Raw genomic sequence first — 27,057 nt, 5'->3', positions numbered from 1 at the left:
TCAGTATTCCATGTGGGTATACAAGTTTTGGTAGGAGCTCCAAGTCTTAGATTTTAGTGCTTTGAGGGTATTATAAGCCCAATATTATATAGACCAACCAAATAATTGGCTGAAGAGATCCATCTTAGAAATGAATTGCTAAGGAATCTACGAGGGCCCAGCAAGTGCTATCATATTTCACGGATCTGTACAATGTACGCTGTATAGTGTGTTTGAACCTATAGCCACAATAGGGTCCATCTATATTCACAAGGCGGGACTGTGACTTTAGTGGGAGGTAAGAATAATGGTCAGCTAACTACACATCTAAATGTCCCCTAAGTAGGTCTGGCCCCAAATTTGCCCTAAAGAATACCCACCTTTTCAAATACTAAAAAATGTTGTAGCTAAAATGATATCCTTTAAAGAATGAAGTGACTCAATAGTTGACTCAGATGTAGATGTGATTGATCTAATACTATCTAATTTACACCATGGTGGAATAAGGTAATCCAGAATTTATTGAATAGTATTAGGTGTAATATATGCATTTTAAGGTCTTCCAACTCTGAATTAATTAAAAGATGGTGGTCTAGATCTATCAGCAAATTGGCAAGGAGAGCAATTTATATCTGTACTATTGTATTTAAAGAACACGAGTGACAGTATATAGTTCAACCACATTCTTTATTGAGTATTTATTAAGAAACAGAGGTATACAGGCACACCCAACAGACCTTTTAAAAGCCTTTAAAGAAAAAGGCACAGGAACGTAAAGTAAACATTTCCTCCCTTGCGTACATTATTGTTGCATTGCAACAGCTACGAATCGAAAAAAAGAAGCAAACGATTCTGATTTTATGCATATAAAACCGGAGTTATAAAAAAAGGCATAATTTACAAACAATCCCTTTTGAGTTAGTACAAGAAATGCATAGCAAGTTTTTTTTTTTTATTATTATTATTAAAAATATGTTTCAACCAAGCACCATTGGAAGTATTTTTTTTTTTACCCAAAAACAAGTTTTTTTTTAATGTACTTTTTTAAGACATTCCACTTATAGTTTTAGTGTCAGTGGGGTCATCGTCCTATTGTCACGCAAAGGATTTATTTGTTCAAATTTTCAAAAGGTATATGAGCTGTGTAATATTGGGTTTTTATCAATAAGGTTCAATAAGGCATCTAAAAAGGTCATCTAAAATGTAATTTTTAACATTTTTTTAAACCCCTGTGCTTTTATTATTATTTTTTTATTTTAAATGAGTCTCTCATAGAGCGCATTTTTTGCTTGGGATGGTTGCATAGTATGAAAATGATCTAATATCCATTGATACATTCAGCAATTTCAGATTTCTCTATGTTTTAGCTACTTTATACATATCATCCTCCTTTATCGAAATTTTGATTTGAACATAAATTTAATATTTCCACAGATTAAAAAAAGGTTTCGGAAGATGCCAGATAATTCATAAAACCCCTTTTTCCAAAATAGTATATTGTTCAATTTGTACTCGTCAAAGCTAATCTCCTGTGAGGCGTCAATACAGTTATTGTTGAGTGGTTTTTGGTGCATGACTTCTCCTCATTTTTCTCCTCAGGGGTTGGCCTATAAAATGGAAATGCTTGTATTATTGACCATCCACAATAAAACATTGAATTGTCACCAGTCTCAGAAAAATTAAGAAATGTTTTATCACCAAAACAGTATGCGGACAAGTTTCATATTAACACAGGTTACGCGATGTTCGAAACCGGCCGTCTGTAGGCTACTACGATGGTGCCACATACTCACCCGATCTGCCGCTCCAGCAGCAGATCAGGTTGATATCTGGCTGCACGCTACATGAGCCATCGGCCGCACATATGTCATCAGACCGCAGGGGGACTTAAAAAGTCCTACCCTGGATTTACAATAAAATGCTCTAATGCTACATTTTATATGCAAAGTAATTAGATAACCCTGGCTAAACTTTTTATTACTTCTTGAGACACTACTAGTATTAAAGTCATAATTTGTATTTTTTGTAAATTTTGCATGAAAGCGCAGGCACACTGTAAGTCTTATTCTTTAGCCATGCTGTTAGTCACACACATGTAATTAGCAAAGCTCTACCTTAATGCGGCATTGTCATGGGGTTATGCTGTAAAGCTAGTTAGCCTAAAACACAAAAGCAAAAGCAGTTCAATTCAGTTATTTGGCAGCTAAATTAGTAGTTCTCTTCTATAATTACGCTGTAGTGTATTACTTACTCGTCAAAACAGCAATACATACAGAACTGAATATATATATATATATATATATATATATATATATTAACCCTTACTTAGGAAAATTTAGAAAATGATGTTATAAGTAAATATCATGATACATGGGAACTTCCCAGGTTTGACTTCCAGGCAAGCAGGGCTAGGTCTCAGAAGTTGTAAGTAAGTAGGTAATGCCCGGTGGGGAGTTGGCATGACCAAACACCGCTCCCCTGCATGGTAATTGGAGATAGTAACGCAAAGCCCTGGGGAAGTTTTACCTGGAGGCTACAAGTAAAAACCTGGCAAGTTCCCAGGTATGAATTTAAAAAAAAAATCAATATACATTCAACATATGTTTGATTGTGGCAAACATTTTCAATTTTTTTTTAATGGGGAGAATTGCGTATTTGTAATATGTTTCTGAAGCAGATATACTTTGGTTTGATTAGCTGTACATCTGACCATTTTGTCCATATGTATGCAATTATACAACTTTGTCCATTTAGAAACCACAGCACTGCCAAATAGGATAGAATGCAGCTAAGTTATACAATAAAGCAAGCAGAGAGATTGTTGAAGACAAAAGCATTTCTAAAGATCTGCTGAAGACTTTAAAAGCAGAATGTGCCACTCTTGGCGTTAAACCTAATCTCAGCTACTAAAATTCCTATTCGTTGAAGATGTATGGAAACAGAAATGCTCAGAGACATTACGGAATGTCTTCTCCATCCATGCAGTTCTCTGAGGACCTGGACGCTTATGTTATTCTACATATTTTTCTGTGTTGGACCAATAAAAGGTATTAAATTCACCCAACGTTTCTGTCTTCTACTGTTGTGTCTCTTGGACAAATCCATAATCTTTACCGTATATTTCAGTATAATTGGCTGAGTATTTGAAGTTGTTTTGAAAGTAATATGTTAGAATGAAGATCTTTGAAAAATCACTCATCATTTGGAAGTAACAGAAACATTCACATCTAGTATCAAAAGCATTATGTGTGAGAAACTGCAGTTGAGGATTGCTGTAGTGCCTTTATTTACGTTAAATGGAAAAAGCACTGATTAAATAAACAATATATTGCATATGAGATAGGCATAATGAAAGGCATATTGAAGAATAAAAGGAACAGTTCTAGTGTAAAGTTCTAAAAAGTAATTCTATCACCATGATAACCATTTACTCAATAGAATATTCAATTGGGTCAAGGCCACTCATACAATCTGCACTATTATTGCTCTAAATATCCCATTGTCACTGCTAAAGGCAATAAAATTCTAAAATAGAAGGCAGTTTGCCCTGGTGTTTATAGAGAAGGTAAATTGATTTTTTAATATATTTCTGCCAAGTGAACATGTATGTCATGTTAGCATATTTTGTTTATGCTGATAAATGAAAGCAGAAAAAAACAGATGCTGATATAAAAAAATGACAGCAGAAAAACATACATTGTCAAAAATAATCAATAAACACTTGTTTTATACTACGATATATGTATATGTTTCTAACCCATTTAATCCTTTATCCAAATCTTTTTTTTTTTAATTACCAATGTATGAATGTTTATTCACATGCAATTTAAAACATATATAATATACCTTGTATCCTCCTGGTTGTCTGTATTTTTCTAACCTGTGGCTCTACACAAATAAAATAAAACACATTATGAATATGTGAGGCAATGTCATTTACTGTGTGTTTTTTTTAATTTGGTAACTGAAATATGTCAGTAACCTTTTACAATCTTTGAGATTTGTACAGTTTCTGCCGGCTCGCTTTCAACTACTGTTGAGACTTTGGAGATTTGTGAGCCTGGAACATAAATAATATGTCTAAGAAGATGCACAAAGAAATTCATTTTATCATTTATTGATCTCCGTAACAAATTAAGAATCATTTGTATGTAAGAATTGTTTTCATTCCATGAAGTATCACCAGATATAATGATACTGTATTGTCATGGAATGTTCTTACGTTTCCAACCTTACGATGAGGCCGTCCTCAGTCGGAATGCTGCGGGAGGTAGATGTTAACACAATATCTGGAAGGTTCATCACAAAGTCCACACTATCTGTCCACAGATCTCCAAACACTCACAAGAACTTATTCTTTATTATTTATATTGTTTATATACAGGGCCAGCCCGACAATGGAGCCGAGTGGGGCAACTGCTCCAGGCGGCACTTTTGAAGGGGCGGCACTTTGCCACCCCAAGCCCCCCTTTTTTTTTTTTTTTAAAGCGGAAGAGAGAGAGAGGGGCGCAGAGTGGTTTTCGCTTACCAAGTTGTCAGTACCCGCTCAGCTCCCCTCACTCCCCTGCGAGCCCTCTCGCTCGGTCTCGGTGCCGGCTTGTAATGCTGAGCGCCGGAAGATGACGTCATTTCCGGCGCTCAGCATTACAAGCCGAGACCGAGCAGGGAGACTCACCGCAGGACTGCTGAACGGTAAGTACAAGGGGGGGTAGGGTAGATAATAGGGAGGGAGGGAGAGGAAGGGTAGATAATGGGGGTGGCGGCATTTTAAACTTCGCCCCAGGCGGCATTTTGTCTTGGGCCGGCCCTGTTTATATATATATATATATATATATATATATATATATAATCTATATATATCCTAATTTTAGTTGAATACTTATTATATTTTTAATTCACATTTTGTTTTCTAATTAAAACAAGACAATGATTTTTAAGGGGCAAAAATCCAGCCACTTCATGTAGCAATTTCCCAGGATTGAAAAGCTGTAAATGTGCATTTATATAATCGGCAAAATCAATATGCATTCTTTGGTTTATCCATGGATACATTAACCCCCTAAGGACAATGGGCAGTCCCTAAACCCACTGAAAACAATGCAATTTGAGCCCGTACATGTACGGGCTTTGTCATTAAGGGGTTAAAACCCAAGTAATGAAAACAACACATGTCTTAAATTATGAAATAGGATAAACAAATTAATATCAACATATATTGGTTTATTACATTTCCAGAGCATAAAGTTAATATGTTACAGGATGGTAATAGGCGATCAGTTGTCCATTAGTTTAGAAACATTTGTTAGAAAAAAGCTATATAAGATTATTAAGTATATTGTAAAAGTGCAATGTCAGAAATAATCAATACACTACTAAGCCATATAGGAGTAAATGGGGAAATGAATACTTGTTTTTGGGAATTTCTTACCAATTATTTAATTTTCGAAATTGGAGGACCAAAATGAAATAAAAAAAAGCAAACAAATGCTCATTGCCCCATGGAAAATCGGTTAGTGTTTTTTTAAAGACTACTTTGAATTTTTTATCTTTTTATTCTTATAGTTTTCATTTTTTAACAGATATATTCTTTAAAAAAAAAAATAAGAAAGATTGTACTAATGGAAATTCAGTTAGTCTTTAAAAATAAGTCAGGACATCAGATAGCTTACCATAACCAAGACCCTGTTATGAGATTAGTTGACTAGTTGAACTCACTAACCTCCCTGGAGAAGCCTTTTGAGCTCATCATCGTCAAGTAACTGTGAATCACCTTCAATGAACTTGGATACCCTGGTGACTTCTGATAGGACATATGTTTATGGCATCAATGTTTAATCATATAACAATTGCATTGGTAAATTTGTGAGCCCAAGACCTGACCCCCCAAAAAGAGGTACATTTAACGCAATCAAGTGCTTAAATACAGGAAAAATACATATACTGATTAGATGAGTATATATGAAATTAACCATTAAGCATTGACTGTAGAACCTTGCCAATAAATAGCTGCCTGTAGCAGCACATTCGCAAGCCTACTGGGAAAAAGCTAGCATAGTTTTATTGAAGACTCAGCATAATTCTTCTTAATTTATACGCACAAACACACACACACATGTTCATGTTAACTAGTGTTCTACCTTTTTATGCCTTTTATTTATTAATACAATAAAAATGCAAAGTTAAAAAATAACTCAGTCAAACGTAACTAATAAAGTAAGTAAAAAAAACTATATAAAAGGAGGCAAAGATGGCAGCTGACGCCTCAAGCCATCAAATCATTTAGGCATTATATCAATGGTTTCATTAATAAATAAATGGGTTATCATGATCAATAGTTTTATAATGCCTGGATTAAAGCAAAGTGCCGCAAATCATAATACATAGATACAATAAGTGTCATGTTACAGTTGTACATGTGTGGATGCTTTGCTAAGAGTGACATGCTAGTGACATGTCTCTTGTTAAAAGTCAAAAACTGATCAGCCTCATGACATCATAGGGTCCAAATGTCAAAGTTGAACAGGAACTGGGTTTCATATTGAGTGTTTGGGGACTTAAATGTCTATGGATTGTCTGGTTCGTCAAATGTTGCTTGCCTTGATGTATGTACCATAATATATATAATAATATTTAGCAATAACCAGACATTATGCTTTGTTTCTAATTAAAACTAAGGGTAAACACCAATTATAAGTTGAAATGTATCCAAAATAATACTTTTTTAGTAAAATAAGAAATATGTGGCGCAAATACTAACCTTCTTCAAGCAACTTTTTCAGTGTTTCTTCATCTGTGTCATCACCAAGACCAGTGGAGACACGAGTATATTTTATTTCAGGACCTAAACAGAAAAACAAGAACTAATTGTAATATGTCATAGCATTGTATTGCACATAATTTAATAAGAACACAACGCCGAAACAGAAACTATTTCTCATTTATGTGGAATTAGAACACAACAATTTGCAAACACTCTGTTTTCTCCCTTTACCTCCTTGGATGTATTTAATTACTTGGGTTTCTCCTTCTTTTACCAGTTTAAAATCTGGCTCACCTTCAACCACTCTAGTGATCTTAGTTATTGTGGGTTCTAGTGAATTTGTGTGCCAAAAAAAGAAAGTTGAAGACAAGCCAAAATTAGATTTTATTGAAAATTAGAAATTTAGAATGATAAGCAATACTGTTTAGGTTTTAGATGCAAATATTTTGATGTATGAATATTTGTAAAAAATATATTGTATATATTATTCAACAAATATTGTAACACATTGTTTTTAATATCATTGACATATCATAGCAGGCTTAGCTTGATGTATCTATATTTAATTGATATTTTTTAATGTAAAGAAAGGCAAAAGTCCTATCATAATTTACTTTACCTCCATGGATGAGTTTAGTCACTCGAGTTTCGCCTTCCTTTACCAGTTTAAAATCTGGCTCACCTTCAACCACTCTAGTGATCTTAGTTATTGTAGGTTCTGGTAAATTTAATTGTAAAAAAAATCAAAAGAAAGCAATGAAGTGAAGAACATACTGTGTTATCAACATACCTGGGTATTTCTCTGGTTGGGTCACCCAGAACGCTTCCTCTTCGGGGGAGGGGGGGGCTTCTCTTGGAAGAAGAGCTAATCGGGCATTGGGCAAGGCTAGCCACATGTATGGCAGGGCTAGATGAGCGTATAGCTAGGATTAGCCTCAGGCTTCCTTAAACGCCCAGAGGGTAGGTGAGGAAGTGAGCAGGGGAACGGGTATGACAAAGGTAAAATATTTTTGGATTCATGAAGTGTATTACAAGTGGGCTCTGTGCCATGGATATCATTATTACTATGCTCATTAACATATGTGCAACAGATTCTGCAGCACTCAGGTGCTCTGTTGTTTGATATTTTTCTGAAAATGTGGATACTTCATAATTTTTGGTCATTTGGGGAAATCTACAGTGAAAGAAGCCTCTCAAGTTTCATGCAAAATGAAAACAGTGATATGCAGTATATCTATTATGATAAAAATCATGACGGACCAATTCAATTACCTTGGATTACTTTGGTCACTCTAGTTTCTCCTTCCTTAACCAGGCTGAAGTCTGGATTTCCTTCAATCACTCTTGTTACTTTTGTTATAGTAGGCTCTGCAGATGGTGAATGCAAAATTAGTCGATAAAACTTGGTAATCTACATGTAAATTAAAAGTGCGATCATTTATTTAATTTGATAGCATTTATTTTATGGCGATCGCAATCATCACATGTACGTTTATTTTTGGTGATGTACCCATGATTTAATAGGCCACAAAAACATGTCAGCCTGTGTAACAAATGTTGGTTTATTGCAGAATATAACCACGATATAAACTCCTGACAGTGAATATATTATCACAGTACTGCTCACTGGGGGAAGCGCACTGTTAAAATAATAGCCATTTACAATGTAATAAATACCAACAAATTAAATCATATGATATATCTATTCCTTTCTACCATTTAATTGTCATTTTTCACATTTTGTCAGCAAAAATAATGGAAATTAGATTTTAGATTTACAGCAATGCTTTGGATAATAAAATACTTTAAAAAATGTTGTTCATGAGTTACAAAAAGTGCACAATTAGCGACAATATCATGTTTTTTTTAAAATTGGGAGCAATTTGTAAGCCATTATTTGTACACTAGTGACGGACCACTTTACATTTGAGAAAAGAATCACCGAAATCCTAAAACGTTACTCTACTCTACATCTTGATCTACGAATATTATAACACATCAAGTACTATAAACCAAGATTACTATTTTGTCTATTTTGGTAAACAAGACTGACCATAAGAGTAAACTAATTTGCTAACTAGACAAGAACCCCAAAACGATGCCCATCCTGGCTTGGTGCACTACTACTGCTGGCTTGCTTATATGGAAGCGACGGCCAAAATGTACATTGAAAATTATAAATAAAATCAGTAACAGAAATAAAATAGTTACCTCCTTGGATGACTTTAGTTATTTTTGTCTCACCTCCACGAATCACTTTAATCTCTGGCTGCCCTTCAATTATTTCCGTTACTTTGGTAATAGTGGGCTCTGAAATTGTTTTAAGGAGTGTTTTTGGTTAGGGTTACACAAGGCACTGAAAATCTACAATTTCTGTGGATCAGTTATTTGAAATCAGTCAGTTATTGCAAAATGTTGTTGGAATATAAATATGTTAAATATACGTGATATTTGAGCATTTTATTTTATTTGTTTCTATCCAAATAAGTTAATTTCATCTTTATATATTGTTTTCATCACTATTAACGAACATAACATTTAATGTTAGTAAATCAAAATTTGTGACTTGAAGTGCAAAAACAAGCAAAAGGAAAGTGATAATGTGAACAAGACAATGACTAGTGTTACAATTATACACAAGAAGGCATATTTAATATAATCCATTAGATTAGTGAATAATTATGTGAGGCAACATTATTCAATATCTAACACTGACGAGAATATCAGCTATACTTGAAAGAAATTGTGAATTAATTTTATCATATAACTGTGCATTTCAGTGCATTTAAATTGTTCATGCAGGCATTCAATTTCAATTCAATATACAGATGTTTTGTTAATGATCAGCAGCCTGTTGGTGTGTTGGTGATATCAACAGCAACCATAACAACCAGTGGTGATGCTTTGTGGTGTTCCAGGCAACAAAACCAATAAAACCTTGGGACGTAGAATACCTGCATTTTTATTCCCAGTAGTATCATCCTCAGTCAAAGTGCCTCCTTGGGTAAAGTAATATATGCAAAGATTTAAGACTACCAGGAAACTACACCGAACAAACCATTTCTACATGGTATCAAGTAGCAAATGCTTTCCTTATACATAATAGCTGATATTTCCACATATATAAAACTATTTACCACTACGATGTCATTTACCTAAGCTACTCAAGTTAGAAGGGCTTTACTTTTATTAATGATGTTTAAACTAAGTAATATATGTATGGTGAAAATTAACAAACCAGTTTGTAATCTGTAATGGAGAGGTAGAGCTTTGTTAACCCCTTAAGGAGAATGGGCGGTCCCTAAACCCATTGAAAACAATGCATTTTGAGCCCGTACATATACAGGCTTTCTCATTAAGGGGTTAACATTCATCTCCCCTACGTTCTTACAACAACGGAACGCAATGTTTCCTGGTCTGTAAGAATTGTGTGTTCTCAAGTTCAAATATATATTTTTTTTTTACCAAAAGGCATAATTGATTGCAAGACAAGAAATTCCAAAATAAACTATGTCGTCTCTGACTCAACAATGGGATTGAGAGAAATATGTTTTATCTCAATGTTAGGGCTAAGCGTCTTATTTTCAGGGTACAGGTCTAAACTTGTTCTAATTGCTTTCTCACAAATTTAGATCACAGTCATAGCCGTGAAGTTAACAAAACATTAACACTTAGAAACTATTTTCAACTGTTTGGGACCAAAAGCAAGCAAGCGTTGTATTTCTAGAGATGTAACAGATAGTCTTAAAAATACTTAAAACATTAAATCATGTAGCTTACTATCTTTGCTGGTCATACCTTGAATAACTCTGCGAATAGTCTCACCTCCACCGATTAATGTTGTGATGGTGGGTTCTATCGAAAAAAGAAAATTAAAAACATGACATTTTTTATTCTTCATCATATTTACATTAGTTCTAACAGGTTTTTACTAGTTTATTTTTGAATTATTTTTTTTTTTTTACTTTATTTATAAAATTTTGTAGAAAAAGCATTACATACATTCGACAGACTTAAATATGTTTTAAATGTTGTGAAAATGAAATCTACCTTTAAAGGCTAATGTCTCTCCTATCATTAGATTTGAGCTTAGAACCCCTGTCTATTTATGGAAAAGAAGATCAGCAGGAGAGTTTCATAAACACTTTTTTTTTTATGGGACAGACAATAGCTTGACTCTTCCAACAGGAATGCATAAAACATCTACAGACGCACATTAATCTTTTTTAGTGGTTAATGTCGTTTTGATTTATGAAGTATGCGGATACTCTTGTTGATTTTAGTATTTGAGACATGCTAAATGTTACGATAATAGAGCGCTATCAAAAATATACTACTTTAAGCATAGCTAGCAACCTGGCTTTTATTTTGCCCCTTTCTCGAGTTATATTTCTGCACCATTAAATAATATTTCCGAAAGTGTGAAGGGAAACCGAAACAGCTTCCTTCCACCTACTGTAAACCAGAGTGTTCTTTCTTTCTTCGTGTTTTATGGCACATATTTTGGTTTCCAACCCCTTTACTTTTGAAAAATATGGTTGGAAGATATTTCTCTACCTGATTGCCGATTGTTATGGGAAGCTGTAAATCACAAAACTTCTGGGGGGTCTATTCATTAACCTAGCAACTTGCAAGAGAGTTGAACATTTCAACTCACAGACTGAACTCACTCCCGTGATCCCGTGAAAACATGTCCAACAGATGTTGTCTGAATGTCTGTTTAAAGACATCTGTATTTGCTTTAATCTGCATCATTTACTCTTAACATTAGCTCAGCACACAGTGACATTCTCTGTAAATTTATGCTATACTACATATACAACGTATTGCCATTTTTAATGAAGAAAACAATCATTTACGATAAGCCAAAAATATTTTGTCTTGCGGTCGTGAAATCTTACCTTTAACAACAATAGGCTGGACATTAGTAGTTATTCTTGTAACTAAAATAAAGAGAATAAATGCATATAGCAAGAAACCCGTGATATATGACGTGTTATCAGTTATAAGTTACTTTTACAAACCCTATATATTTGGTATAGAAAATAAACATTGGAAATACCATCTACAGATTAAAGTATTAGAAGACCACCTTATGTATATACCACTAAAAGTAGCCATTTTAACATCCCGAATTTCAGGATTTCTATAATAACCAATTCTCATTGGTTATTCTTCATTCAATTATTCAGGAATCCTTTGTAAGAGTCGGTTTACATATCATACAGTACTATTCTTAAAACTCTAAACTACATGGCTTAGCCTGAGACAGTCTTGTAAACAGATGGACTAGCAGAGTTTATTGTTGTTCCAAATCAAAGTCTTACTCACTGTATCTAGTCAAGGGAATTTCTTTGAAAGTGCTTCCACGAACAAACTGGGGAAAAAAAGGTCAATGTTTAATTCAACATCACAACAAATAAAGAAATAATGAGTTTTACCAATAACATTTTTCCATATATCATTATGTATCAACTGTATCTTTTATGAATTATAAAAGTAATTCTCCACATTTAAATAACAGAATATTAGAATGTCCATAGACTGTATATATATATATATATATATATATATATATATATATATATATATATCTTATACTGTTTTTAATTTTCACTATAAAAATTTTATTTCTAGCAAATAATTAAAAACATAATATACCTTAATAGTTATGTACTTGATGATTTTATTGAGAATTGACAGCAGTTGCTCATTTCCAACAGGTGCGTCTGAAAAAAACGGATATATAATAAAAAAAAATTCTTAATAAATTGTAAATATGTGTAAAACCATATACAGCTTTAGTTGATTAACAGTATTAAACGGTTTGCTTTGCTTTAGTAGTGGTAATGTACATGTATACACCAAGAACAGACATATTTAGGTTTTTCTTTATACTAACCTGCAGGGAAAAGAAGTTTATCGACAATATGAATAACACCGTTGTTTGCCATAAGATCTGCCTCCTTTGAGAATACATCGTTCACTGCAATTGAATCATTTACCTATAAAAAGATGCATACCTTTTTATTTATTTTTTTGGGGGGGGATTTTACATAAACACAAGTAAATTAAGACCAAAAGGCTGAACTGTCTTTTGATGAGAATTACAACTGATGAGTTTTTACAAAATGTAATTAAAACTATAGACATCTAATTATGATTAATATCAATAATACTATAAAAAAAACTTACTGCCTTGACCATTATTTTACTTCCTTGTAGGGATTTGAGAATGTTTGTGACACCGGGTTCAAATCCACCTCCAATGAATACTCCAGGTGCCAGGTGATAGAGCAGAATGTTCTGAAGAGCAACCTTGTCACCTTCAATTAAATATTGTAATTGTAGTTACAGAAATAAGTTAAAACCAAATAAAATATTTTATCAATTCATACGTGTTAATATATGAAATATGTATGGAACATGAAATATGTTAATTAATTAAATATCATTTTGCTCTCTGAATATATCCTAAAATATGTCTTCCCATTTTCTACATTTTGTAAGATCTTAAACCTTTAGTAAGTCCTTGGATTTGATGAAAAATTGTCGGGTCTTGATTTTATTTTACATTTTGTGTCATTCTTCATTGTTACTACACATATGGAAAACATTTTACTTACGTTTTAAGAGTTCGATGTCTTCTTCACTTAGCCCTTTAAAGGCGTCATTGGTTGGAATAAATAGGGTCCAGGCTCCAGGTTGCATTAGAAGTTCTTTAAGATCAGCATATTCAACGAGACTTAAGAAAATGCTAGCAGCAGAGAAAAAATATTGAAATGTAAATCTTATATACCACGTTGAGTGCCACTAGGTTAAGATATACAATGCAAAGCCTTACATTGTTAGACCAATGGACTATAAATTGTGAAGGTACACAAAATATTGCTTAAGATCTATAGTTTCATTATTTAAACAACTGGGTTAGTATATAACCTATGCTACTAAAATACGTTCATGAAAACCAGATGTGGCTTATAATTCTTGCTAAGACTTGCTTTGGAAATGTTTAGACTTTTTTACTTGGGGGAAACCTGAGTGTGAAGGCTTTACATATTCTTAAGTAAGAATACCTTGTCCATATACCATATTCTCCTCTTTTCTTATTCCAATGCTCTCAGAACCAGCGTCCACCAATTATTAATATTACTATTGTTAATATTACTGTGTTACTGATAAGTTGAGATTCAGCACATATACCCTAGTGTTATGTATCATTATTAACAGTAGATGTTGATTCTGGCACAAACAAGAGTAAAAACACAGAAAACACTTAATAAAATAAAACCTCAAGATACATATAATGACCCACAAGTGGCTTATTATGCAGACTGAAAACTGTTGGCCAGCATATCTGAATTACATGTTATACATGCAGCTGATGGCTTCACAACCAAAAAACCCATGATTTTGCAGACCATTGTACAGTATGATTATGTAAAGAGTGCTTTTTTCACCCTAAACATCTTCTATTACACACTCATTTTGCTATATTTAAGCATGTAACCCATGCATGGAAAATATGCTCAAAGTATTTGTTGGCATTTTTTGTACATTAATTAGAATTTCAAAACACTTACCTGAATCGTTTGTCAAGGCTTATGATGTCATAGAATGACTGCTCTGCTGGCCGAATAATCTCTCTGAATGTGTGGATTGCTCCATTCCTTCCTTCTTTGCTTCCACGAAGCATGCATGAGTTCTCAATGCATACAGCCTGCCATTGGTAAACATGTAGATTAATGTGTATTCTGGCCAAGGAATCATCAAGCAACATGTTGGTATACAAATGAGGGCAGCAAAACGCTTTCTCTTTAAATCTATCTGGTAAAGAAACAAACATACATGCAGAAAATAAAAAAAAATAAAAACACACTTACCGTGCGGTAAACAAACACTCTTAGAAGTTTGCCACCAACGGTTTCCAATGTCTGACCATTGTAAAGTTCATTAAGGACCACTTTTGATTTAAGAATGTGATTCTGCAGAATAAATTTCAGGACACGTTGATCCAATCTTAAGGTTTCCTCTGTAAAGGTTACATAAAGAGACAAAGATATGTTTTATATTTCTTAGCACACTTTAAATATATGAGCATTCTATCCCCCTTTCGGCAAGTGTTACTTACCAGAGAAAGCATCGTTCAGTGGTGCAAGAAGTGTGTATTCTGCATCTGGTCTCATAGAGGCTGCTAGGCCCATCTGTGCCATAAGGTCAGTGAAGGTGGTCTGTTGGGTTCCAGCAAGCTCCATGACTTGTTTGGCTGCAAATTTAGAAATGTGTATTACTTTTTCTGTAACAACAATTCTACACATTACATATTTCAGGAATATTTCTTTACATTATATAACATGCCAGATGAAATCACTACTTAAATTCCATACTAATTCTTATCACATAATTTAATTCTAAGCAAATTTATAATTTATCTATGGATAAAGATACAACTTCAATTTTCATTTAATTTATTAATACATGGTAGAGGGCCAATATTTAATATAATATAAACCAAGAAAAAAGGTAGATAGATGTTCAAAAGATGAAGGAAGTACCTGGGCGAATCTCTCAAGACAAAGCTAGTATCTACTAGGAACTATTTTCCAGTTAAATCTCTTATAAAGAATGGTGGGTTGGATATTGTTGCTTGCATCGACCAATTTAACTTACTTAAGTACATTTTGCCCACAGGAAGCATGACAGTATGTGTGCGGGAAAAATCTTGGCGTCATTGTTAATGGAGACCTTTTTTCGCTGCACAGAACACATTTTTAAAACCCGACCCTGGTAACAGGATGATATTAATGCTTAATTACATACTAAATGGTTTATTGATGTTTCATTTTGGATATGTGTTTTCCCATATGCTGTGACCTGAATAATGGTGTGTGACATCATTTTTCAACCATCTCAGTGTTAAAGATAAACGGTCACTATATACCTCTCTGTAATACTATGATAAGAAGTTTGTTCTCTTGGTAAGACATTCACTTGGCCTAATTTTGAAGAATCAACCAATGTTGATTGGTTTAACGCCATAGTATCATCCAGCACAGCTGAACACATTGTTAATACAGTAGTTCCATATTCAACCTTAATACATCCGGGGCTATGTTATTGCTAAAATGCAAAAACTCACCAGAATCGGGAATGAGGACATCATCGATCAAGTGGATAACACCATTGCTTGTGACGATATCCTTCCTGCTCACAATCTTTTTACCATTTACAGTTAGACTGTCACCATCACATCCTATCTGAAGAGGGCTTCCTTCAAGGCTATCAAATACTGCTCCACCCATAATGGCTTCAGAACACTGAACAGAGTCAAGGATATGGAAATTCACCAGAGCTAAAAAAAGAAAAAAAAATCAACCAATTTTGGTTAGCTTTTGAAATCTTTTGACAACTAATTTTATATATATAAAATATTAACTATTATGTGACGCAATACTTTAATGCATACTTTAATTCCATTAAATATGCCATGAATACAGATAAAGACATTTTAGACTAAGATAGTACAGATTTACTGCCCAGATGGAAAGCAATTTCTGCAGAACATACAGATCAAGAAGCAACTGTGGCTCTCCATAAATAATGGGTGGTAAAAGGGTGTAAGTGTACATAGAATGCAGAAGAAAACAAACATAGGCAGAAGGGAGCTTCCAACTGTAAACAATTCTTCTAAACAAAATGAAACTTTTAACAGGAATGATTAAATACATTAAGGACTTCCTAATTCAGACTTCCTCTTCTGTTCTGTTTGGAGTTACATTGTCTTGATTCAGTATCTGCAGTAGACTAAACCTAGATTTCCTATTATTTATAAAACAAATTACAACCAAACCTTTTTTCATCTAAATATATTTATATATCCTTACAAAGATATATAAATAGAACTGCATCATCACCTTCTTGATTTTAACTCCATCTAGCTTTGCTAAAATGCTTTATCCATCATGTACCTGCCTATTTTCTACGCTTGTTCTGATAATAGTGGACCTCCCTTTGCTCCCTTCACATCGACTGCTTAATCTCAACTAAAGGCTTACTCTTTTTCTGATCTTTGTCTTTTTTATGTCAAACTTACCTTCAGCTGCCTTTTTATCAGATTTAATTCTGTCTAGAACTTCTCGTGGAAGTTTTTCAAAAGCTTCATCAGTTGGGGCAAACAATGTATAATGTCCTGGTTTTCCAAGTTTTTGTAATGCATTAGAAGCAATACCAGCTTCCTAAAAATACAAATCAAATAATATAATTTATAATTTGAACATATTTTTTCATGCTAGTTATTATTCTGAGATTCTTTCCTTTATTTTGAAATCACTAATGAAGAGGACAAAGATGAAGAAGCTTTTCTTGTTAATGTGAAAAACTTTGTGTTTGTGAGATATATTGGCACTTAACAGCACTAGCTGGCCCGCCATCAGGGAATACGACCAGTACTGGTGTGCCAAGACGAGAGAGCAGGGAAGCGCCCAGCGAGGTCATGTAATCTGCATTAAGTGACCCCACGGTAGTAGATCCATTGGTCTAAAGGATCACCTAGCTCCTACTCCACCAACCCCAACCCCTCGAACATAGTGTTAGGCCGTCACTGTGGCCTACGCTTCCCTGGGCCCAACGGGGAAAACTATGTCATTGAGGGAGCAGTAAAGCTGCCACTAGCCTACCCCTCTTGAGCCAACAAACTAAGGTTGTGTGTGTGTATGTATAAATAAATGTTAGTGTGTGTGAGTATGTTGCTTTATGTGTGTTTCTTAGTATGTGTGTATAAGTATGTTAACTTGAGTGTGTAAGTATGATACTGTGTGTGTAGGTATGTTACTGTGTGTGTGCATGGTGACCCTGAGCACTAGTATTAAGATTAGCAACAAATATAGAGGGATACATTTCAACAGAAAATACATTTTAATTTTAAGTATTGATAAATGGTTGATGCAATGTAAATGAAATAACTTACTCTAAAGGTAGAGAGTTCGTCTTCAGAATCAATGAAATCTTCAATTGTGTTTCCAACAGCGGTCACAACTCGATCAATTACATGAACGACTCCATTTGTTGCAATCTGGTTTCCGTGAATTATCCTTGCACAGTTCACTGTGACAATCTACTTAATACAGTTAATAAAGAATAATATTACACAATGTATTTCACATTACACTATTTCTTGCTTAATCCAATTTTCTTTTAAAAAGTATCTAAAAATAAATGTTTTACACACATATATATATATATATATATTAAAATAAATACATGAAAAGGCACTTACCCCATTTGGATAGTGGTTTATTAAAAGTCTTTGATTATTAAACATAGATTCAACTGATAATCCATTTTTTAGATCTTTTGTTAGCATCCTCTTATTAATCATATGGTAATGAAGAGCATTAAGCAATTCAATATTCACATTGCTTAGCAATGAGGAACGAATTTCCTGCAAAATAATAAGTACAATCAAAAAAATAAGGAATGCGTATTTTTCCAAGTGCATTTTACTTTTCTAAAGCTGTGTTTCACATATATCTTAAAATTAAAAATGTTCTGCAGCACCATTCTAGATAAATTAATTAAAACTTTGTAAAACTTTAGAATATAAGCATTTGGGAACACATATGATGGGTACATTTTTAAAGGTTAAATTAAATGCTGAAACATCTCTAAAATACCCTCTAGGTTGTAAGCTTGCGAGCAGGGCCCTCTTTACCCAATGTGCTGCGTAATTTGTTGGTGCTATATAAATAAAAGTTAATTTAATCAAAGTCCTAACTTCTCTTTTTTTCTCCTCACCACACCTTACAAAGGCTACGAGAACCAATCAGCAACAATCAGCAACTAGGGAAGATCTTTTAATTTCATGAGAATTCTGTACACATATTTAGCTCTAGCAGCTGATTTTCTTACAGGATCCAGAAGGTCCCATGCATCATTGCTGGGTGCAAAGAAGGTGAAGGATCCCACTCCTTCTATCTCCTTTCTCAGATCTGATTGGTCAGAGTAATCTTGTGTTGCGGTGGCTCCCACAATGCCAAGAGTGCCATACACATTATCGATAGGAGCAACTGAAAATATGAAAGTAAGGGAAACAATGTCATAAAAAGGTACTTAAAATAAATTCTATCATTAATTATGAAAAAACATCTAATTTAATGTTTTAATAGTCATTTCATGTGCATTTATTATATTCAATAGCATTCGACGACAAGTTTTAATTCAACATTATTTAAGAAGATATGTTTCTTTCACTAGTATTTGCGTTAGTTATAAAAACCTCTATTTTGTCTTCTGGTAGGCATGACTGAAGGGTTTCTTTAAATACTTGCCTGATGGTGCTACTAATATGTTCTACTCTAGAAACATGGTTAAGGATTGTACCCTACCAGATGGATGTAAAACAGCAAATTCAGCACCCTTTAGATCCCTATTTGCCATTCCTGGTGTACATCTGTGTTGTTTGTGGTTATTATATGAGTTCATTTGATAAAAAACATTTTTGCGGATCATATGCTAGAAATTACATGTAGGTCCCACCCTGAGCATAGCCTTCAGGTTATATCATCTATAAATGTGTACAAAACAAAACTCATCGTACTCCAAAGAGAACTTGGATGATTTCCTAGATTTAAAATAACAGCAACTGCTGTAGTGCCTTTGGCCAGATTTATATATTTATCCTTAATATATCTCTAATCATATGCATGCCCTAAGCAAATTCTCATAATATATTTTACTGTAGCATCTGTTTTATCTCTGCTACAACTGTAAGGCATATCACGATATTTTGTTGGAATTAGTGTAATCTCATGGCCCTGCTCTCACGCCATTTCTGCCTCGTATAAGAACCCTCGGAAGTTCTAGAATATTCATGCAAACGTATTGCACTGGGATTCAGGAATACTTAAACCAAACCACAACCAAGCCAAATGTCAGATTGAGATCTGTTTCCATTTTTCTATTACTATAGGCTGCAGTATTGTAAAATCCAGGGTCAACTCCTAGTCCGAGTAGAATCCTGCTACAACATTATATAAAGACACCGGGAAAAATGTAGGACTTAACTTCTAAGCATGTATGATACGGCATATAACTCATAAATAACTCCTGGTATCACAACCATGCAAGTAAATTACAGAATATGTATTTTTATATTTTATCTTAATATATAATTATGATGTATATTGTATACCTGCAGGGCATCCTGGTTGGCCATTCATTTGCATGTAACCTGGGCAACATTCATACAAAACAGTCCTGTTGAGGTAAAAGATAATTGAGTTATTAAAAAGTTTAATTAGATTATGCAGTACTAATAGGTCTTCAGTACACTACACTGCACATCAATTAATAAATTGTGATCACTATTTAAAACCAGCACTAATTTACTGAATCAACTAATCAAAGAGATTCATTTAATTGAACTCATATCACCTAATACATATCTTCATACACGTAACATACCACATAGGCAATATTAAAGTTAATGGTTGGAATCTTTCATTACTTAAACATATGTGAGAATAGTATCATGAAATAGACGTGTACATTTTCTGGTCTATCATCACTGATGTAGCGATAACTGTATAATCTTTTTATTAACAGTAGAATAAGTATTGAAAGTTTCAGGTCACCGAGGATTGACTGATTTGAGGTCTCCATAAATGGAAAGAGATGCCAGAGAGAGACTTTAATTAGAATTTAATTCCATTGTTATTTTAAGTGACATAAGTTACAAAAAGCATGCTTGTTTTCTAGTTGCAAAGTCTATTTTAAAATGAATCCCCCTAAATGTAATCCCCCTAAAAAAAGAATCTTTTTATAAAATGTCATTATTCCCAGATCTGACACTGTTCTGGGCCAAAATATACAGGATAAAAATGGAAGAATTCCTTAAAAATGGAAGAATTCTCCCTTGCACATATATCTTTAAGATTAACTATAAAAAGTTCCCCTTGGAATATCTATTCATTTAAATGTAATGTCATACTTGATTTTAAAATGTATTTTATGTTGCATTTACAGTTTTTCTAACTTTTATGTATAACAGCATTATAATTTAAATAGTATTGTGCTACACATATCTCTGGGAATCTTGACCCACATGCCTTTTCATCATCAAATAATAACATGTTCCTCGAAATATGAACTCTTTGTGTGGCTAAATATCAAGAAATTAAATAGACATAAGAAAGCATTGAAACAGTAATATAATCTGTTTGGGACCCTTGGTAGTATTTTGGCAGATTGATGTCTGGAAATCCTCTAATGTGCTGTAGACTGGTGATGAGATCATATTGAAGAAATGCAGTTTCCATAAAACAACTGACTGAGTTATAGGTAAGTGGTTTTCTCTCCTTCAAAACTATGTTCTGGTTTTTTTCAGGTCACAAATGACCCCAAAACTGCAGATGTTAGCAATGCAGGCCTGAGAAAAATCCATCGCATCAGCACAAGACACTGAGAACCGTAACCTTTCAACTACCAACATAAAAGACACATGGTTTGCAAACTAGGCTCTGGATGGCTTTCATGTATCTCCTACGTGGTCCCACTCCCTTCTTCCCATTGAATCAATAATGTTAAAAACATAGTTTCATGTTTAAAGATGGGATTAAGACTTGTGTTGTAACAATTGCATGTCTCTGCTTTTTAGGAATTGTGTATGTACTTTTTAGGAATTGTGTATTATACACATACATGTATGTGTATAATATATGGGACCTCTCTGGGTTTCACCAGGAGTCTCTGGCTCACTTCCCTCTTTCATTGTGAGGCCCACTCCCCATTGACTCTTCCTTCTACTCCTTCCCCAGTTAAGGTGCCCACCCCTGTGTAGTTAGCCCCGCCCCACACATGACTATTCCTGTCTCCACTTGTGCTTAGTCCTGCCCCCTCACAGAGTCATTCCCCCAGAAGAGACAGAGCTTCTGCTAGGTGCGATAATCATTGATATGTATCTAGAATGTTTTTTTCTAAAATCCTAAAGTAGATTACTATCATTTGCATCATCATGGATGCTGCTGCTTATGGATAAACTGATATATGGCATCAATTCTGGATATTTTGCATACATTCCTTTTTTCATTTTATTAAAACACTGCTCTAAAACACTATACTAATGTTAATCAACTGAAATTATATTTTGAGTTGTAGTCAGGTTGTGTTTAAACATGTGATTTTAATGGAAACCAGATGTGCCTTTTTCTGAACGCTTAAATATCCCATAGGAAAAAAAGGAACACTGCCATAGTATCAGGTTTTAACTGCAGGAAATAAGTACATTTCATTACTGTATGCATACAAACCCCCACACAGCAGATCAGGTTTCAACGCCAGAATATACAATCTACATATGCTAAATCTGTGTATTCACAGTGCTCGTTGACGTCAATGTGCACATATATTCAATACAAAAACTTGGGTCAATGGCTACTTCTTGAAGCAGATGGAAGTAAAGAGAGACACAATGTCTTCAACAGATTATAACTTTTCACCACTCTGATTGGAGGGAGGAAATAGCATTTTATGAAGAATACAAATACATTATCATTTATAATGGGTTAAAATTGTTAACGCTAAATAATTTGATGTATGCTAAATCAAATCACAAAACCACAAACTAAAACATGACAGTGGTTCTCCATACAGACAAATTGCCAGTTATTTTATTATAAATGGAATTACCAAAGCTGGACATTGAAATTGGGGATTTTTTTTTCCAAATGCATGGTTTCAGTGCATACTGAGTCTAAAGATTATTCCTTTACACTATATTCCACACTCAATGTATAGCTCTTACAGAAATTAGCTCTTTATAGCTCTTTTATAATCCATATTTAATTAATTTGGTGATTTTGCATACAAAATCTTATGTCTGGCCCTGTTTATAACAAAAAAGGGAATGGCCGCAGATGTTTATAAATGCAATTAGGCACTATTTAATGATTGGCGATTAAGTAATTTCCCTGTAATGTAATCAGGGGAGTTACGTAAAAGATTTCCGAAAGATTGGATCAAACACTTTTGAAGTGCAAGAAAGGAATTCTAATCATGGTAAGAGGTCTTGACATTTTATCACAGTTGCTTATATTTCTCCACTGCATTTGTTTGTTATAATTTAGCCTTTGTACTGTATTTGTATTAACCCCTTAAGGACAATGGGCGGTCCCTAAACCCATTGAAAACAATGCATTTTGAGCCCGTACATGTACGGGCTTTGTCATTAAGGGGTTAACCAATAAAGACAATTTTAAATTCAGTTATTTAGTGCATTTTTACTAGAGCAACAAAACATAAACTTAATTTAAATTATGTTAGAATCATTTTATAATTAACTATGATTATTAAAATAATCTTTTTGAACAATGATGTCAAATATAAATGAGTCAAAAATCTTTTGTTTTGGCAATTTGGTGCAAAGCTTGATCCCATAGATAAATGTAATTAATTGAACAGCAATCCTCACACAAGTTGCAATGAAAAAAATGAAGCAGTGATATATTTTAGCTCAGCATCTTTTTTCATTTTTTGTCTTTGCAATCTTTAAGAGGATCCCTATTTAATTAACTGTGATTCATCTCTGCGTTGAATCCAGCTCCTTTAACTCCCCCTAATGGACATTTGCAAAATAACTGAAGATTTACATTTAACTCCTTAAAGTGTGTAGGTTTCAAAAGGCAATGTAGGACAATGAACTGGTTGGAGGAGCCACCAAGAGGTCCATCCCTATATCAGCAATCCTAGGGCATTAGAAATACTTTGGACAGTCCTTCATCTGTGACAAACACAGACATATATAAAGAACATATTGATATTTCTTGATGAATATTACACGATCACCATTTGGTCTTGGCCATCCACAGAAATGTTTTCAGGTGTGGCCAAAACGGAAAAAAATCAAGTGCTGATCCACCTCCCAGTTACATAAAGACTGCCAAACCACATAAAAAAGGTACAGGCAGCATGTCCAGGGTAAGAAGCAAAAAGCAAATAATCTGAAAGAAACTGAAAAGGGTCAAGGGGACTTTGGTTTTGTGGCCAATAACAGCTCTGCTTCATCACTCTCCATTTTTTAAGCTCATGGGTCAAACCTTTTTTAAGGATTTGCTTAGCATAGGTCATGCTAGTTTGTTTTTCCATTGTGGGAATCTTATTTTACTTGTGATTAAATGTTAATTTTGGAAATAAATGCAATTTGGAATAACCATTAGTCTTGTCAACAGAATCTTATGTTGATTAATGTTTTCCCTGAAACTTCACAATCGTGTGGTTGTTATTTGGATTGTCAGGAAAGCTGATAATCTCAGGAAATATACTGTTGACATTTAGAGATCAATGAACTTAGGACCAAGTTGGCCTCAGCTGAGGTTCCCAGATGGAAAATCTTGGGCATTCACTATTCTCTTTTGCTACTTAAATCCAATACAACTCAAAATGGCCGTGTCAGACATTGTGAAACACAACTACTGACTACATTTGACGTTTCATAGTGTATGGTACCTGAGCTTCGCTAAATTTTTAATTTATGTGGGCTAAACTTTGGCGACCCATGGGGTTTCAAGATGGTCATTGAATGGTGAACCCAATCTGTTTACAGGTTTTGCTAACAGTAATTGTTTTGTGACTTCTCTCTTTTGTATAGGAAAATGCCTTTGTTTAGCCTCACTATAATACATTTCAATGAAAACAGATGGACTCGAGTACTTAAACGGTGCAACACACCACAATATACGCAATAAAATCAACAACTAAAATGTTCTTGGTTTTCAAGGTTCTGTTATTATTTTGGTTTCACAGCTGTCCTAACAAGAGGTCTGTGATCATAAATCTAACACAGACCTACAGATCTTCAGCTTTTGCACAAGTGTTCATCAGCTGTATGTGAACAGCAAGGCTGAAGGTACAACTTTTCAGTGTTGACAATTTAGCATCTGCTTGTTAAAGATGTGGCAGATGTGGCTTGTGTCGGTAAAGTACCCGTTGCAGTGACTTGCGTATGCCATTTTCATTTCCTCCGTGTAAAAATATCTAAATCATGTAAATCTTGCTTTGTCATTTAGCAAATTTTGCAATTTCCTTTTCCCTGAATTAAAAGTCATTTAGACGTTAGCAGTATGCATATCAAACATTTCTGATTTGTGGTTGCTAGTAATATTAAGTGCTTCCAACGCTGTTAAACGCAGGGTTTCTTCATAGTTGCATTGTTCCCTACATCCACTAGATTTTAGAAAGGCGCTGTTCTCATTTCTTTGGACTCTGACCATAAACTGTAACACAGTTCACTACTTTTGCAATACTGGAAGATTATTACAATGCCCCCAGCCCCTCCGCCTAACAAAACGAGTTAATGTAATAGCATAATTGAATAACAAAGCAGTATACATGTATATGTAGTATGGATCACTAAGGAAAAAGCAAATAAAATGTGCCGAATATAACCTTAACCTTTTGGTGACAATGGTGGTGAGTAATAGGTTGGAAACTCAAAATCTATCTGCATTTCAAAGCATATGAATAAGCACGAGATAAACACATAAGGCATACAACTTGTAGTAATATTCAGTTACTAGGATGTGTTTCTATCAGTTAGTATTTTTATTTAACACCATTAATTCCTGCATGTTAGCCAACATCCAACTGTGTAACACCAGAAATCAGAGCAACATATGAATCATTGAGTAACTGAATCATAATTTACAAACCCGGGGCATCTTGTAAAGTTCTACAAGTTCAAAAACTGGAACATTGTGCTTAGCAAACAAGAATAATGCTTAACTTCTATTTTTTTCATCTGAAAAATCATTACTGATTGTCTGGAAGGAAAGGAAATGACCCTTGCCTTATACATCTTGGTGGTTCAATGCATTCTTTTGCTCTTTTTATAAAACATCTCAGCACTTTTATGTGTGATTCATGCCTCTCCTTCTACCCTCCAGTTAATAGCTCAACATTCCTAATATGGAACACGAAATCTTCTTGCTCAAGCTGTTGCCAGATACGCAACCCCCATCATCCTCAAAAAGCATCATACTCTCATTTATTTAAAGTAAATATAACTTGCTTTGGTCCTAGAGATTGTCCTCCAGCAGCAGTAAAATGCTAACAATATCCTACCCCTGACTAAAAACTAACTTTTGAAATTAAAAAGTGTATTTTTCACAACCTTTTCTTTCATAGTTACACAAAAGTAGAAAAAAAAATACATATACACACTTACGCTTTTTTGCCACAGATGGCTCCTTGGTGCCAATTTTTGCAGGTACTGAAATATTTTTTTTTGGTCCCCATAACTTGTTGCAAAGCACAGACATTTGGACTAAATAAAAACAGGACAAAAAAAATGATACAATTAACATTGTTGCCTTGTTTATTCGGTAGTCACAATATTAGAAAACACGCCTAAAATTCTACTATAACAAATATATTAACCCCGCTCTTTCCTCCTGCACTTCCAGGGAAACAAAGGAAGCTTTATGAATCCCTGCTGCACAGAGGATGCCAGCGGTGCTGGAACATGTAGGTTTACAGCGTTTGTACTGGGAGCACTCATCCATTACCACTAAACTGAAATCCACACCAAACTCATTTCATTTCAGCTTCAGCACACCAGAAAGGTAATTTCTTTGTTCAGAAAATCAATAGACACATTTTTTTTGACTGTCTTTCATTTTTTGTAATAAACGTCTGTCAATTTTAAGCGCCACTGAACAAAGAGAATGCGAACAAATTACAAAAACATCAAAGTATTGTAAAGCTAACAAACAGAGTGTGAACTAATAAAGCTGTATTATGTTTGAAATTCTCTTGTGTCAAAAAAATAAATAAGATGGCAATAAAGTTTATTTTATTTCAATTTTGTTGGTCTTTAATGTTAAATAAAATAAATGTAAATGTCAAATAAAAAAATATAATTCACTTTTAGATATACTAACAAAACCTACAAGCCAAATAAATAAAAAATGCTGCATTGATTAAAATGAATGAAACCTATAATTTTTGCCATTATCATTACATATGAGTGTTATAAATAGCTAAAAATATAAGGGTAAGTTTTCAAGTAATATTAATATTTTATGTAAATATTTTTTTTGTGTATCACATTTTACATAGCATATATATAGAAATATATATATATATTTCATAAAAGGCAAACTTACCCTTGTTTCCTTGCCCTTATACGACTGTGAGACAAGATCTTGTCATAATAAGCATTACTGTCTGCATGATGTAAAGCACACATTAAAAAAATGGATAAAAATATTAGCTTCATCCTGTAGTTCCCCTCTTGCTTCTTGTAAACGAAAAGGGAGAACTGCCAA

At 33.9% G+C, this 27,057-nt stretch overlaps 1 protein-coding gene across 1 annotated transcript; it reads right to left on the bottom strand.

The window, feature by feature from the left end:
* Window positions 1–647: 647 nt before the first annotated feature.
* Window positions 648–27,057, bottom strand: POSTN (periostin). The gene is made up of 25 exons (XM_053456340.1): window positions 26,896–27,057; window positions 25,956–26,054; window positions 19,929–19,993; window positions 18,647–18,804; window positions 18,015–18,179; window positions 17,706–17,852; window positions 16,833–16,974; window positions 15,879–16,091; window positions 14,871–15,005; window positions 14,623–14,771; window positions 14,323–14,459; window positions 13,366–13,496; window positions 12,935–13,065; window positions 12,642–12,744; window positions 12,401–12,468; window positions 12,071–12,116; window positions 11,641–11,682; window positions 10,538–10,594; window positions 9,694–9,738; window positions 8,951–9,049; window positions 8,012–8,107; window positions 6,737–6,820; window positions 5,699–5,779; window positions 3,826–3,867; window positions 648–1,586 (listed from the first exon to the last, which is right to left on the bottom strand). The coding sequence occupies exons 1-25, from the start codon at window positions 27,006–27,008 to the stop codon at window positions 1,528–1,530; spliced, it is 2,607 nt and encodes an 868-aa protein (XP_053312315.1). The 5' UTR covers window positions 27,009–27,057; the 3' UTR covers window positions 648–1,527.

This window comes from Spea bombifrons, chromosome 2, assembly GCF_027358695.1.
Source record: "Spea bombifrons isolate aSpeBom1 chromosome 2, aSpeBom1.2.pri, whole genome shotgun sequence".
In the NCBI taxonomy this organism is placed as follows: Eukaryota; Metazoa; Chordata; class Amphibia; order Anura; family Pelobatidae; genus Spea; species Spea bombifrons.
This window is presented reverse-complemented; position numbering and strand designations above follow the sequence as displayed.

Excerpts from the sequence above, each read along its gene's own strand:
- POSTN (XM_053456340.1), bottom strand. The coding sequence starts at position 27,008 with ATGAAGCTAATATTTTTATCCATTTTTTTAATGTGTGCTTTACATCAT. Across the intron at positions 15,006-15,878 it reads TGTCCTCATTCCCGATTCTG|CCAAACAAGTCATGGAGCTT; the intron begins GTGAGTTTTTGC and ends CTAAATTTGCAG. Across the intron at positions 1,587-3,825 it reads GACAACCAGGAGGATACAAG|GCCAACCCCTGAGGAGAAAA; the intron begins GTATATTATATA and ends TCCATTTTATAG.